Genomic DNA, 16106 nt, shown 5'->3' with positions numbered 1-16106 from the left:
TGCTGTTTGTGGGAGCTTGCTGTTTGTGGGGACTTACTGCCGCGTTTCCCACATTGCAACAGTGTCTACACTCCAAAAGTACTTCATTGGCTGTAAAGCGTTTTGGGATGACCTGGGGTTGTGAAAGGCGCTATATAAATGCAAGTCTTATCATGACTTAGAAGCACATGAGCACGAGGTGAGGATCATGCTTCCGAACCTTCTGAGGCTGCATCACAGAGTAAAATCCTTCGCAGTGAGGTGCATTGTGAAGCTGCCCCTTGTGCAGAGTGTATAAATGTCACAATAGAAAACAGATAATGCTGGAGACACTCGGCAGGTCAGGCAGCGGTGGAGAGAGAGCCCCGATTTTTAACCCCAGGCGGATCCCCCACTCGCGCCTGAGTTAAAATTGCAGTCGGGTCTCAATGATGTCATCGGTCCGCGACATGTACGTGTAAAGAAGGACCCCGTTGGCTCCGGGCGCCTGTCCTTGCTGCCTGCTCAGGAGAGCAGGTTAAAATTTGCAGATGTTGCGACGGTGGCGGGTTTAGGACAGGTAAGATTTTAACTACCAACCCGTTAGGTCTCTGCTGAGTGAGTCGGGTTCAAATCGCCCAGAGTTATGGTTTCAGGTCGATGACCTTTCATCACAACAGGAAGACGTTGGAGATGGAAAGGTTTTTAAGCAACTGCAGAGACAGGGAAGTGGGGGGGGGGGGGGGGAGGAATGAACAAAAGGGAAGGTCTGTGATAGAGCGGAAGGCAGGAGAGAATTAAATGACAAAAGGGATGATGGTGCGAGGCAAAGGGGGGGATAGTAATGGGCCAGGTAAAGAAACAAAAGTTGGGTGTAGAGGATATAAATGTCACTTTAACCCAATCAGTGAGCGACCCTGATTGTCTCTCCGCGGGCAATGGAGAGCCAAATGTAGAACCAGTGAGCTCCAATCCACTTGTCACTTCACACTGCCCCGACTGTTTCTGAACTGCAATTTATTGCTAAAAATGGTTTTAATTTTACATTTGCGGATGCTTATAATTGAAGATTATTTTTGATTCAGATCAGGAAATTGTGTTTAAAGGAAGCTTTCGCATTTGCATAAGTAACTGAGATGAGGGGTTTGACTTATGAGGAAAGGTTGAGTAGGTTGGCCCTCTACTCATTGGAGTTCAGAAGAATGAGAGGTGATCTTATCGAAACGTATAAGATTATGAGGGGGATTGACAAGGTGGATGCAGAGAGGATGTTTCCACTGAGGGGGGAGACTAGAACTAGGGGGCATAATCTTAGAATAAGGGGCCGCCCATTTAAAACTGAGATGAGGAGAAATTTCTTCTCTCAGAGGGTTGTAAATCTGTGGAATTCGCTGCCTCAGAGAGCTGTGGAAGCCGGGACATTTAATAAATTTAAGACAGAGATAGACAGTTTCTTAACCGATAAGGGGATAAGGGGTTATGGGGAGCAGGCAGGGAAGTGGACCTAAGTCCATGAACGGATCAGCCATGATATTATTAAATGGCGGAGCAGGCTCGAGGGGCCGTATGGCCTACTCCTGCTCCTATTTCTTATGTTAAGCAAACTCCTTGTATATTTAATCAGTATAGACTAATCGCTATTATATAATATTATACAGCTCAGAAACAGGCCATTGGGCCCCAAGCTCCGTGCTGGTGTTTAAGCTCCACACCAGCTCCCTCCCACCCCTCTCCATCTCACCCCATCACCATATCCTTCTATTCCTTTCTCTCTCATGTACTTATCGAGGTTCGCCTTGATAGCATCAATGCTACTTGCCTCAACCACTCCCTAGTTGGGTCTATACTCTCTGGAGTTTAGTAGAATGAGAGGCGATCTTATTGAAACATGTAACATTCTGAGAGGGATTTACAGAGTAGATGCAGGGAGGATGTTTCCCCCGGGCTGGGGAGTCTAGAACCAGGGGTCACAGTCTCAGGATAAGGGGTGGGCCATTTAGGACGGAGATGAGGAGAAATGTCTTCACTCAGAGGGTGGTGAATCTTTGGAATTCTCTGCCCCAGAGGGCAGTGGAGGCTCAGTCGCTGAGTATATTCAAGAGAAAGATGGAAAAATTTTTGAATATTATCATCATAATATCATCAGCTCGAATGAGGATGACTTGCTTCCACAAGAGTTCACAGATGTTTCAATGAAGGACCCGATGTTCCAGATCCTGAACTCCAGTTGAGGGGGTGGAAGATGCCTGTGGGTGGATTTTATTAACGTGGGGTGACCGTTGCACACCAGCCACCACACGGGGCTCGACAGAGCGAGGTCTTGGTCCAGTGGCAAGGGTTAACCAGGACGACTGAAGACCTGCTCTGCTGCACGGACCTAGTGTGCATACACATATCGCAGTGTGGGCTGGGCCCGTGCTGCCAAGGGAATCGAGAGATACGGGGATCGGGCGGGAAAGTGGAGTTGAGGTAGAAGATCAGCCGTGATCTTATTGAATGGCGGAGCAGGCTCGAGGGGCCGAATGGCCGGCTCCTGCTCCTGATTCTTGTATTCTTAAAGTGAAGGAGAAATGAAGACGATTGGTGCCAGTTCAACAGCAACAACAACTTGTATTTATATAGCGCCTTCAACGTAGTGAAAGATCCCAAGGCTCGAGCGGTTTTGTCTGTGGTCGGAGGTCTGCAGTCAGTGGCGGTGTTCAGGGAGAGTGGCAGAGAATGTCTCGAAACCCTGCTGTTTCCCTCGCTGTTTTCAATATTGAAAGCCAGCCAGATTTTCACTGGCTGAGGCTGGCCTGCCCTCAGCCCGCGTCACAAGCAGCGTTTCCCCCCCCCCCCCATGGGGCGAGGTGGCGCGCCCAGCGCGAGGGCCCGCGGAGGTCGCTCCCTAACGCTGCCGCTGGTAGAGATAGAAACATAGAAAATAGGAGCAGTAGTAGGCCATTCGGCCCTTCGAGTCTGCACCGCCATTCAACACGATCATGGCTGATCCTCTATCTCAACACCATATTCCCGCTTTTTCCCCCATACCCCTTGATGCCTTTTGTGTCGAGAAATCTATCTATCTCTTAAATATATTCAGTGACTTGGCCTCCACAGCCTTCTGTGGTCGAGAATTCCACAGGTTCACCACCCTCTGAGTGAAAACATTTCTCCTCATCTCAGTCTTAAATTTCCTACCCCGTATCCTGTGACCCCTTGTTCTAGACTTCCCAGCCCCGGGGAAACATCCTCCCTGCATCCAGTCTATCCAACCCCGTCAGAATTTTTAAAGTTTCAATGTGATCCCCTCTCATTCTTCTAAACTCTAGTGACTACAGGCCTAGTCGACCCAATCTCTCCTCAGACGACAGTCCTGCCATCCCAGGAATCAGTCTGGTGAACCTTCACTGCACTCCCTCTATGGCAAGTATATCCTTTCTTGGGTAAGGAGACCAAAACGGCACACAATACTCCAGGTTGCCGGTTCAACCACGCAATAAATCTAAACAGAGCGGGGGGAATAAAAACTAGAGGGAACATTGTTAATAAAGCCCCACTATGTTGGGTCCCTGATCTCACCAAACCATTTTACCGTGTGTTTTCACCCCCCCTCATAGCTGGTTGCTATGTCGTGGAACCAGCATCCTGAAAGCGGTAGTGGAAACACATTCAACATTAACCTTCCAAAAAGCGAATTGGATAAATATTTGAAAAGGAAACATTTGCGGAGGAGGGGGAGGTCTGTGGGGGGGAACGGGCAGGGGGGGAGTGGGACTGATTGGATCGCTCTGTCACAGAGCCGGCACAGACACGATGGGCCGAATGGCCTACCCCTGTGCTGTGTCAGTCTGTGATTCCATGATATTGGGATTGTCCAGTTGGATACTGAGCCATGTGGACCAGGAGAGTTGCAGTTTCCCAGGCCTCAGTCTGCCCCGATTGACCTGGTCTCAGGGCAGGGCAACAGTTGGAGGGTTAAAGTTCGCCTCGGGGTCACTGGGGAAGGTTGGGGAAAATGAGCCGAGGTTTCGGCTCCTGGTTACGGAACCAAGGCGGGTAGATGAAGATAAGAAAACAAATTAAAAAGACTGGCGCCTTTCATGCCCTCAAGACGACCCAAAGCGCTTTACAGCCAATTAAGTACTTTTTTGAAGTGTGGTCATTGTTGTAATGTGGGAAACGTGGCAGCCCATTTGCGCACAGCAAGCTCCCACAAACAGCGTTGAATAAATGACCTGATAATCTGTTTTAGGTGTTGGTTGAGGGATAAATATTGGCCCCAGGACACCGGGGATAACTCCCCTGCTCTTCTTCAAAATAGTGGCTGTGGGATCTTTTACATCCAGCTGAGAGAGCAGACGGGGCCTCGGTTTAATGTCTCATCTGAAAGTCGGCACCTCCGACAGTGCAGCACTCCCTCAGCACTGCACTGGGAGTGTCAGCCTAGATTTATGTGCTCCAGTCCCTGGAGTTGAACCCACAACCTTCTGACTCAGAGGTGGGAGTGCTGCCCACTGAGCCACTGATGCAGATCAGCCAAAACCTCATTGAATGGTGGGACAGGCTCGTGGTTGCTAAACGTCCTCCCCCTGTTCCTGCGCTCAGTCAGCCTGTGGCCTGCGGTGGAAAGTGTGCATGTGGGGATGTGAGGTACTGAGAATTGTGATGCCCCCTCCCCCCATGGTGAATAGCACGCAAAACCTCCACCCTCTCAACACTCGGGAAACCGGATCCGGGAGGGGTCGGGGGTGGGGAAGAAATCAGGGGAAAGAAAGTCAGGGCAATTCTTCACGGTTCTCCTCTGTAACCGCTCCTAAGCTGCCTGCTGACGGCAAACTTTGTGAGGGTTACGGAGCTCGCAGCGACATTTTAAACTGGCTGCGTGAAAAGATTCAGATTAAGTGCTGGAAGCGTCGGTGAAGACACGGTGCGCCGCCGATTAGCGCGACACACGTGGTCGCTCTCTAACCTTCCCGTCCCGGGGAGGTGTGAGGCAGAGAGAGAGAGAGAGAGAGAGAGAGAACGGGGCAGGAGGGAATAGCGAGACAGGAACCAGCTTGGCTCCCTGACCCCTCCGTCCAGGACTGCCCCTGGGGTCTTCCGGGAACGGAAGATCGATCTTTGGAAGCTGCTGCACTGAGCAACATCCAGGACAGAGGCACATTGAAAAAAATATATTTGCTGTAACCTCCGACTATTGCGCGGCTATTCGTGGCCCAAAAACAGTTGCCCAGGAGTGTGTTTAGGTCCGATAATCCAATGTCCGACTCCCGAAAAACGTCCTCGGGCCGCTTGACCTCCGACCCCCGCGGTCTGGGTAAGGGTCAGACCGCCGAGCCTCGATCGTCAGCGCCAGCCCCCTTCTCGACAACCCGACACAATCCGGCGTTGCGATAATTGTCGCCAAAGTTCTCGGGCGTGTTGGCGGGCCGGTGAGCATGACTTCGGGGAGGGGTCCCGGCGATTTATAGGCCCCCCCCCCCCCCCCGGCATTCCAGCTACCAATGCGCCTCGAATCTCATTAAACCCTTGTCAACCGTCTCTCCCCAGGCTCCCCCCGAAGCCGCTGGGAGGATTCCGTTCTTCCCCTGCACTTCCCGGCAGCGGACGCGCTCGGTCTGAAACCAGGTCGTTTCCTACGTGCGCGCACATCTCCGTTAATAAACGAGGGGGTCTTTGAACTGCTATTTTCGCCTCCTCTTGAAGGAATCACGAACGATTCAGCCCCCTCCGCCCCACCCACTCCTCCCCAGGGTACAAAATTGTTGGGAGATGCAGTTATGGATTCAGTCCAATTAGGAGCAGATTCAATTTAACGGGGGGGGGGGAGGGTATCCTGCAGGGAGCTCACTAATAGAGACCCCTTGATGGTGAGACTTTAACCTGAGGCCTGAGGGCACCAGCCCTCAACGCAAAGTCAAACAGCTATGATTGCATGACATCGTTTCGGGCAGGGAACACAAAGCTGCATCTGCGTCCATAAGAGCTTGTACATATGCTAATGCACATCGACGTTGGAAGTAATTCCCTCCATTAGATTTCCCACAGAAGGGGTTTCAAGGCTCTTCAAGCCGCCTGCGTGACACCTGTTCCAACGCTGTAATGCAATTACCCTGGTCGTTGCACCTTAATGGGCGACACGAAATCCAATCAACAGCACTTTGCGCTCCACTGATTAAGAGTTTCAGAAACAAATGGCTCGCAAGGTTAGCCTATTGTCAATTTTTATGCTTTTGGTGCTTAATGAACCTTTAATTTTCTTTTCGTCCTTATTTTCTTTAAGGTTTATTTTATCACATTTCCACAGAACAGAAAGGTCGCCCAGACTTTGGATATTCCTGTAAGTTTTTTTTTTCCCTTTGTGTTTATTTTTTAGTTTGCGTTATCTTTCGTTGCGTTTATGGGCTTGGAACTTTTGCTTTGACCTTTTTTTGCTTCTGAGTTTGTTTGTGAGGTGTCAGGGGGGGGGGGAGGGGTGAGGGAGAGCGTGCGGTACCTCTGGTGGTTGCCAAGCGACAGACAGGTCGCTCAGACACCAAGAAGCCTGAGGCCTACCAGTGCCAAAGTCAAGGAGAATGAGCCAGGGTCCTGGGCTGTCCTTGGGGGAAATGGCCCCCTGGGCGAACTTCTATCTTGCCGCCCCTTTCTTTTTGAGTTTAGGTATCTTCTTCTTCTCTGTGTTAGTAGCAAAGCAAATTAAACGTCAATCTCCAAGTGGCATATCCAGGCCAAAGATATAACAGCGTGGATATCCTGTCGGCTACCTGCGAGTTCTCTCTGAGGGCAGTGCTCGATGACGTGCTCCAGGGTCTGATTAGGAACTCCACAGTCACATGATGGGGAGGCTTTAATCTTCCACCGATGGAGAAGATGGCAGCATCGACCGTGACCGGTTCTGAGGCGGTCGATGGTTGTCCACTGTTTGCGAGGAAGGTTTATCCTACAGGTTGTACTGTGGGGTCCTCGATAAGGAATCCATTCCGTGTGTCGCAGTTCTTCCGAGCATTTGGCCATCGGTCATCGAGGTATGTCGTAGTATTAGCTAAAGTTTCAGAAATAACATTGTAATCTCAAATGTTTCTATAATTTAAATAACAAACGATATAAGTCATAAAAAATAACATTATAGCTAAGTGACAAATTAATTAAACATTAAATGAAACGTAAATCTAATAAATTACAACAACTTGGTTCACCAAGATATTTTGAGCCGCATCATTATCAATAGACAGGATGGCCAGTGAAGATAATTTCATCTCCCAGGGTCCATCGCTAATATGTTTTTATCAGCTTCAACTTCGAAAAGCTCCATTCACTGCTTGCCATCGATACAGGCAAGGTTAACGGGATCCTGGTGCTATCCATGGCCATCAATACAGGCACGGTTAATGGGATCCTGGTGCTACCCATCGCCACCGATTCAGGCATGGTTAACGGGATCCTAAGTGCGGTCCATCGCCACTGATACAGGCATGGTTAACAGGACCCTGAGCGCTGTCCATGGACACTGATACAGACATGGTTAACTGGATCCTGGTGCTATCCATGGCCATCAATACATGCACGGTTAACGAGACCCTGGGTGCTATCAATTACCACCGATACGGGCATGGTTAACAGGACCCTGAGCGCTGCCCATGGACACTGATACAGACATAGTTAACTGGATCCTGGTGCTATCCATGGCCATCAATACATGCATGGTTAACGAGACCCTGGGTGCTATCCATTACCACCGATACGGGCATGGTTAACGGCACCCTGAGCGCTGTCCATGTGTTTAGGAACTTGATGCTTGACGTTTGCTCTTGTTGACGAGCGCCCCAGCCGGTTGGAAGCAGACTTTGGAGATCAGCAGGATCTTCGCAGAGGCCGACACCGTCAATGTCAGACCCCCTTGATCATGGCGGCCACCTTACCACAGCGTCCCAGGCGGTGGCCCACCCCGAAGGGTGTGACAACATTGTTCTGTAGGAGCGAGGGAACAGTCAGAGTTCATGGCAGCTTACATAATATTCCGTCTCATTATACAGCCCTCAGTCCCATGGTTGCAGAATCTCAAAGCCGAATTATTGGCCATGTAACGTTATCAGAAAGTCTTTTCTTGCCGTTGTTTTTGTCGATCAACATGAAACCACGTCTTTTTTTTCATTGTTCGTTCTCAAGGGTGTGGGCGTCGCTGGCAAGGTCAGCATTTATTGGCCATTCCTCGTTGCCCTAGATACAACTGAGCAGAACGCTAGGGTCACTGCAGAGGGCAATTAAGGGTCAACCACGTTGCTGTGTGTCTGGGGTCACACATATAGGCCCAGACTGGGTAAGGGTAGCAGGATTCCTTCCCTAAAGGACAATAGTGAACCTGTTGGGTTTTTAATGGCAGTCCCGACTACTTCATGGTCACTTTTACCGTGGTCGCTCACATCTCAACGCCACAGTTGGGTTGCTTGGTTGTGACCCAGCTTTCTCTTCCCTTAAAGTAGCTACAATTGCCAAGTGACACTCCGAAACCTCTCAATTATGGTGAACCGACCGGTCACAATACGACAAGCGCAGACACTCAGCTCCAACTTCGTTGTCTTTTCGGTTTCCTCCCTTCCTATCCTACATAAGAACATAAGTGTTATGTCTTTAATACTCTTATGAATGACTCCTTGAGGTCTAGTATTGTACTTGAGCTGTTGTGACCTTAGTCCCATTTATTTGTAACTCCAGAGTGAGGCACAAGCATGGTGGGTAGCCTTTTATACTGGGTCCTGCACACCTATGCAGGTGACCCTCAGGTCTCCCACCGCAGTGCCCTCTGGTGGCACACCTTATGTGACTATACAGTTAGTATACATGGTCTACATACATGACAATAAGAACATAAGAAATAAGAGCAGGAGTAGGCCATATGGCCCCTCGAGCCTGCTCTGCCATTCAATAAGATCATGGCTGATCTGATCATGGACTTAGCTCCACTTCCCTGCCCGCTCCCCATAACCCCTTATCCCTTTGTCATTTAAGAAACTTCTTCTGTCTTAAATTTATTCAATGACCCAGCTTCCACAGCTCTCTGAGGCAGCGAATTCCACAGATTTACAACCCTCTGAGAGAAGAAATTTCTCCTCATCTCAGTTTTAAATGGGCGGCCCCTTATTCTAAGAGCATGCCCTCTAGTTCTAGTCTCCCCCATCAGTGGGAACATCCTCTCTGCATCCACCTTGTCAAGCCCCCTCATAATCTTATACGTTTCGATAAGATCACCTCTCATTCTTCTGATTTCCAATGAGTAGAGGCCCAACCTACTCAACCTTTCCTCATAAGTCAACCCCTCATCCCTGGAATCAACCGAGTGAACCTTCTCTGAACTGCTTCCAAAGCAAGTATATCCTTTCGTAAATATAGAAACCAAAACTGCACGCAATATTCCAGGTGTGGCCTCACCAATACCCTGTATAACTGTAGCAAGACATCCCTGCTTTTGTATTCCATCCCCTTTGCAATAAAGGCCAAGATACCATTGGCCTTCCTGATCACTTGCTGTACCTGCATACTATCCTTTTGTGTTTCATGCACAAGTACCCCCAGGTCCCGCTGTACTGCGACACTTTGCAATCTTTCTCCATTTAAATAATAACTTGCTCTTTGATTTTTTTCTGCCAAAGGGGCTAACTCTCGCTGGGTTCGATGAGTGCCATTGGCTGTCTGCCTGCGAGTGACGAAAGTTGTGGGTTCGAGCCCCGTTACAGGACTTAAGTGCGTGATCCAGAGTGGCACCCCAGTGCAGCACTGAGGGGCTGCTGAATTACCAGAGGATGGATGGGACGTTAAACCGAGGCCCCATCTACCTGTTCAGGCAGATATGAACAATCCCACGGCCTAATTTGAAGAAGAACAGGGGCTCTGCCCAATGCCCTGGTCAGCATTTATCCCTCAACCAACACCAATAAAACAAATTAATGGGCCATTATATTATTGCTGTTTAGTGGGATCTTGCTGTGCGCAAAAGGGCTACGCTCAAAGCCACAGAGTGACTTCACTTCAAGAGTATTTCATTGGCTGTAAAGTGCTTTTGGAGGCTGTGAAAGCTGTTCAATAAATGCAAGTTCAATCTCTCTCTCTATTTCATGTGCATGAACCCAAGCGAGCTATTCAATCACAGGGCATAACAACTACAATGTATTTGCTTCATGGGTTCTTTGCTTAAGAATTCATAGCAACACATTGCTATTAAGAACTAGTTGGTTTAGTAGCCAAGGTTTACATTACAAATTCATCCACTAGGCTCACAACTGCATACCTCATCGTGGACCCACTGAAGCCAAGTGGCTGGGGTTTTATTGAGTCTTGTGAACATCACGTGACTGGCTAAGCCAATCCCAACACAACAGTTCTACAACTATTTTAGTATAACTTAAAATCAAGTGCCCTCTTTTGTAATGGCACCAAAATGCCACAAATTAACATTTAAACATTAAAGGGAATCTTGTCAAATCAAATTAGAATTCTGTTCCCCATTAAAATGGCAACAGCCCCACAACTATTTTAAACTAAACTTTAAACCAAGTGCTCTCTTTTGGCAAAGGCACTCAACACCTCTGTACTATCCTCAAATCTCTGGAGAAATACCACCAACGCTGTCTCCGCAAGATCCTGCAAATCCGCTGGGAGGACAGACGCACCAACGTTAGTGTTCTCGACCAGGCCAACATCCCCAGCGTCGAAGCACTGACCACACTCGACCAGCTCCGTTGGGCAGGCCACATTGTTCGCATGCCTGACACAAGACTTCCAAAGCAAGCGCTCTACTCTGAACTCCTACATGGCAAGTGAGCCCCAGGTGGGCAGAGGAAACGGTACAGGGACACCCTCAAAGCCTCCCTGATAAAGTGCAACATCCCCACTGACACCTGGGAGTCCCTGGCCAAAGACCGCCCTAAGTGGAGGAAGAGCATCCGGGAGGGCACTGAGCACCTCGAGTCTCGTCGGCGAGAGCATGCGGAAACCAAGCGCAGGCAGCGGAAGGAGCGTGCGGCAAACCAGACTCCCCACCCACCCTTTCCTTCAACCACTGTCTGTCCCACCTGTGACAGAGACAGTAATTCCCGTATTGGACTGTTCAGTCACCTGAGAACTCACTTTTAGAGTGGAGGCAAGTCTTCCTCGATTCCGGGGGACTGCCTATGATGATGACTATTTTAAGTAAAACTATAAATCAAGTGCCCCCCCTTAAAAGGAGCACTAGAACCAACAAATTAACAGATTGAAAACTTTAATGGAAACTTAAATCAAATTAAAATTTGGTTGCCGGGGGTGATGATGCACTCCAGTCCCTCCGGCGCCCACCTCTCGCGGAAGGCCATGAGCGTACCGGTGGACACCGCGTGCTCCATCTCCAGGGACACGCTGGCTCGGATGTAACCGTGGAAGAGAGGCAGGCAGTCGGGCTGAACGGCCCGCTCGACCGCCCGCTGCCTGGACTGGCTGATGACCGCCTTGGCCAGGCCCAGGAGCAGTCCTACGAGGAGGCCCTCCGACCTGCCCGCTCCCCTCCGCACAGGGCGCCCAAAGATCAGGAGTGTGGAACTGAAACGCAACCAGAATTTGAGGAGCAGCCCCTTCAAATATTGGAAGAGGGGCTGCAACCTCACACATTCAATAAAAACATGGAACACGGACTCTTCCAGACCGCAGAAATTGCAGGCGGCCTGGGAGCCCGTGAACCAACCTAAAACCTTATTGCACGGCACTGCTCCGTGCACCACCCTCCAGGCCAAGTCCCCAATAAATAGAGGGAGGACTCCCGCGTAGAGTGCACTCCACTGGGGACCCCCTGCCTCCTCCGGACGGCAAGGTGGTACGCCATGGCGTGTCCGGACACAGACGAGGATGGCAAAGTGGAGATTGTGCAAGAGCAGTCAGTACAGAAATCCCCTCCACGCAGAACTGAAAGGCACGGAGAGGATTTCCCCGAGGAGTCTCAAGTTGTGAGGCGTCGGCTCCCGAGTGAGGTTTCGGGGCTTGGTCAACAGCTCTACAAACCTGTCAGCATACTCACGGGGGCATGCATTACAGCAAGACACCCAGTCCTGTCCTTCCCTCATCACCCGCACACTCAAAGCTTTCCGACACAGATCTGCGGGGATAGATATCGGGAGCAGGAGCGATGGCTCCCACTCCTTCCCAGCCCTGTGACACCGAGGCAAACTGCGTCCCCCCGACTGTTGCTCCCGTTCAGATCGGCCCGCTCAGCTCTGACTGGGGCTCACAGTGGGATCTCTGTGGGTGGCTCGGTGCTGCACCGAGAATCTAACAGCACAGAAGGAGGCCATTCGGCCCATCACGCCTGTGCCGGCTCTTTGAACCAGCTATCCAATTAGTCCCACTCCCCCCTGCTCGTTCCCCCACGGCCCTGCAAATATTTCCTCAGCAATTATCGTTTGAAAGTTGCTATTGAATCTGCTCCCACCGCCCTTTCTGGCAGCGCGTTCCCGATCACAACAACTCGCTGCATAAAAACATTCTCCTCACCTCCCCTCTGGCATTGTTTGCCAATTATCTTAAATCTGGGTCAACTGATTATCAACCCTCGTACCAGTGGAAACAGTTCACTCCATCAAAACCGTGCATAATTTTGCACCTCTCTATTAAATCTCCACTTCACCTTCTCTGCGCTAAGGACAGCAATCCCAGTTTCTCCAATCTCTAGTCTCACTGTGTTAAAAACATTCTCCCCATCTCTCCTCTGGTCCTTTTGCCAGTCATCTTAAATCTGGGCCCTCTGGTTACCGACCACTGGAATCAGTTTTCTCCCTGTCTCCTCTATCAAAACCCTTCATAATATTTAACATCCCTATTAAATCTCCCTTTAAGCCTTCTCGGCTCTAGGGAGAACAATCCCAGTTTCACCAGTCTCTCCACCTAACTGAGGTCCCTCATTCCTGACACCATTCTGGGCCCTAAGCTCTGGAATTCCCTCCCTAACCTTCTCTTTTCTAAGTTGTTCCTTGAGATATATCTCTGTCACCGAGCTATTTTTTGACACCTAATATTTCCTTGTGTGGCTAGGTGTCAAAAATTGTGTTCAATAACGTCCCTGTGCGTTTTTCTATGTTAAAGATGCCGGTTAGAAACATAGAAAATAGGTGCAGGAGTAGGCCATTCGGCCCTTCGAGCCTGCACCACCATTCAATGTGGTCATGTACCCCATTCCTGCTTTCTCTCCATACCCTTTGATCCCTTTAGCCGTAAGGGCCACATTTAACTCCCTTTTGAATATATCCAACGAACTGGCCTCAACAACTTTCTGTGGTAGAGAATTCCACAGGTTCACAATTCTCTGAGTGAAGAAGTTTCTCCTCATCTCGGTCCTAAATGGCCTACCCCTTATCCTTAGATTGATGTTGAAAATCTCCTCTGCACTTTCACCAAGGTCTCGACGTCCTCCCTAAAGTGCGGCCCCAATAATGAGACCGTTCTGGTAAATCTCCTCTGCGCCTTGACATCCTTGCCCCCTTTGACCAGGAATGGGGCAAAAATAATTCGAGCAAGGTGTGAACGAAAGCCAGCCCAAGTCAACGTATTGTGACAGTATGCAAAGTATTGGGATCTATTTTGACTTTTGGCCAATTGAGTGCGGGAGCGGTGTGCACCTGCTTGGACTCCCCATTCCAACGGTGAAGGGGTTGAGGCCTCATTTAAATCGAGCAGGCCAAACAGGCAGCCCACCCCCTGACTGAGGTCTCATAATCGGGCCTGGCGGGCCACTAGCAAGGTGGGTTGCGCTGGCGGTGGGGGGGGGTTGATGGAGGGCAACGTTTGCAGGAGGTCCCGCGGGGGAGCGGAATTACTACTCCGCCGTGGCCCACAAAAATAATTCAACACCTACCTTCGCCCTCTTGGGTCCCATTGCCCAGTGAGGAGACTTGTCGGAGCCGAAAATGGCAACCATCATCGGCAACCCCAATTTCCACATTAAAATGGTGGCCCGGCGCTTGAAACGGACGGGCGCCTTGGACACCCGGCGGGTGGCCCCCCTTTCTGTTAAGGGGGCCGGTGAGACCTCCGACCCCATTGTGAGCCCAAATCCGTCCTGTTAACACCGGTCGAGGGCGGAGGCCATTATTTTCAGGATGTCCGATCTCCGAGATAGTGGAAGCACTGAGCTGGGCAGAACATGCCAGCAAGATCCTGACTATAAACAACTGAAGCCCAATTGTTCTTGAGGTGATTGATGGCGGCCAAACTCCATACTGGGCCATCAAAGGACATGGGTAACACTGCAACAAATACACAACTGTTCTGGCATTTCACTGCAGGGAAGCTGTACCCATGGTGATGTTTATTTGGGCCTCGATTTCCCGCAGGTTTATACCGACAGCATTAGACTTCAGAAAAGTGTATTAGTACATCTTGCGTGAGGAATTACCCCGCAGCACGTTGCTTTAACCATTCCGTATATATCGCAGTTTATAACACGCTCCGGCAGGTGTCAAATGTTGGCATGCTTGAAGACTTTGGCCTGATGCCGCGGAAGTTCTGCCGCACGTTATAGAAACCGTGTGATTGAGCATGTATGTGTGCATGAGAGCATGTGTGTGTGAGTGTGTGTGTGTGTATGTGTGTGTGAACGTGTGTGTAGGTGTGTGTGTAGTGTGTATGTATGTGTGTGTGAGAGAGCATGTATGTGGGTGTGAGTGTGAGCATGTATGTGTGTGTGTGTGTATGTATGCGTGCGTGTGTGTGTGTGTGTGTGTGTGTGTGTGAGCTTGTGTGAGTGTATGTTGTGTGTGTGTGAGCGTGTATGTGTGTATGTGTATGTGTGTGTGCGTGTGTGAGTGTGTGTGTGAGTGAGTGTATGTGTGAGAGTGTAGGTGTGTGTGTGAGAGTGTGGGTGTATGTTTGAGTGTGTGTGTGTGAGCGTGTGTGTGTGTTTATGTGTGTGTGTGTGAGCTTGTGTGAGTGTATGTTTGTGTGTGTCTGTGAGTGAGTGTGGGTGTGTGTGAGAGTGTGTGTGTGTGAGTGTGTGTATGAGTGTGTGTGTGTGAGTGTGTGGGTGTGTGTTTGAGTGTGTATGTTTGAGTGTGTGTGTGTGTATATGTGTGAGTGTGTGTGTGAGAGAGTGTGTATGTGTGTCTGTATGAGAGTGTGGGGGTGTGTGTGAGAGTGAGGGTGTGTGAGTGAGTGTATGTGTGAGTGAGTGTGTGTGTGAGTGAGTGTGTGTGTGAGAGTGTGTGTGTGTGAGAGAGAGTGGGTGTTGGTGTGTCTGTGAGAGTGTGTGTGTGAGTGAGTGTGTGTTTGAGAGTGTGTATGTGTGAGTGAGTGTGTGTGTGAGTGAGTGTGTGTGTGAGTGTAGGTATGTTTGTGAGAGTGTGAGTGTCGGTGTGAATGTGTGTGTGTGTGTGAGTGAGTGTATGTGTGTGAGAATGTGGGTGTGTGTATAAGAGAGTGTGTGAGTGAGTGTGTGAGAGAGTTTGGGTGTATGTGTGAGAGTGTGTGTATGAGTGTGAGTGAGTGTGTGTGTATGAGAGTGTGAGTGTGTGTGAGAGTGTGGGTGTGAGTGCGTGCGAGTGTGTGTGAGAGTGTGTGTGTTTGTGTGAAAGTGTGTGTGTGTGTGTGAGAGAGAGAGTGAGTGTGTGTGTATAATGCAATAATCTCTGAAGGTTTTGCATTGGGATGGTGTATTTGCTCACATGTTGCATATCGTTTACAGATTTCATTTTCAGGTCAGTCTTTGGAGGGCAATGGACAACTCAACAATCTCGCACTTGTCACTTGACCCCAGTGTCTGCCGCTCCTTGTGTTAGTATTTACTTGTGCTTCCCAAACTGGCCGTCCCATCAAGCCCAGCACGGCCCTTTCTCCCGCGAGTTTTTGATGCACGGTGCAATTTGGAAACGAAGGTTGACTGTGGGGCTGCTGGGCTATCGAGCACAGCCCAGGGTTCAGGCGCTGAGCTGAAATCACATGTTGCGTGAGCAAAACAGTTCACCTGCTAAACACCACGACAGAAACTGTGGGACATGAGGTGATGTTCGAATGTCTGAGACCTTTCCTTGGCGAATTCCTGTCAGCACAAGGGAAGAATTTTGTTTCTTTCCCACTTTCCCATCTTCCTTTCCCATTTCCATCTTCTTTCCCACTTCTCCCTTTCCTTCCCACTGTACTCACTTATTTCCCCATTC

At 49.8% G+C, this 16106-nt stretch overlaps 1 protein-coding gene across 2 annotated transcripts in view; it reads left to right on the top strand.

Annotated features, from left to right (window-relative positions):
• LOC139235027 (netrin receptor UNC5C-like) overlaps positions 1-16106 on the top strand; it is a 502551-nt gene that overhangs the window by 413401 nt on the left and 73044 nt on the right. For both annotated transcript variants that reach the window (XM_070866133.1, XM_070866124.1), the window contains one exon: positions 6224-6280. In XM_070866133.1, the coding sequence (XP_070722234.1) occupies positions 6224-6280 (57 nt within the window). The remainder of the gene's footprint in view (positions 1-6223; positions 6281-16106) is intronic.

Source organism: Pristiophorus japonicus, chromosome 2 (genome assembly GCF_044704955.1).
Source record: "Pristiophorus japonicus isolate sPriJap1 chromosome 2, sPriJap1.hap1, whole genome shotgun sequence".
In the NCBI taxonomy this organism is placed as follows: domain Eukaryota; kingdom Metazoa; phylum Chordata; class Chondrichthyes; family Pristiophoridae; genus Pristiophorus; species Pristiophorus japonicus.
The sequence above is the reverse complement of the archived record's forward strand: the minus strand, read 5'-3'. Positions and strand labels throughout refer to the sequence as shown.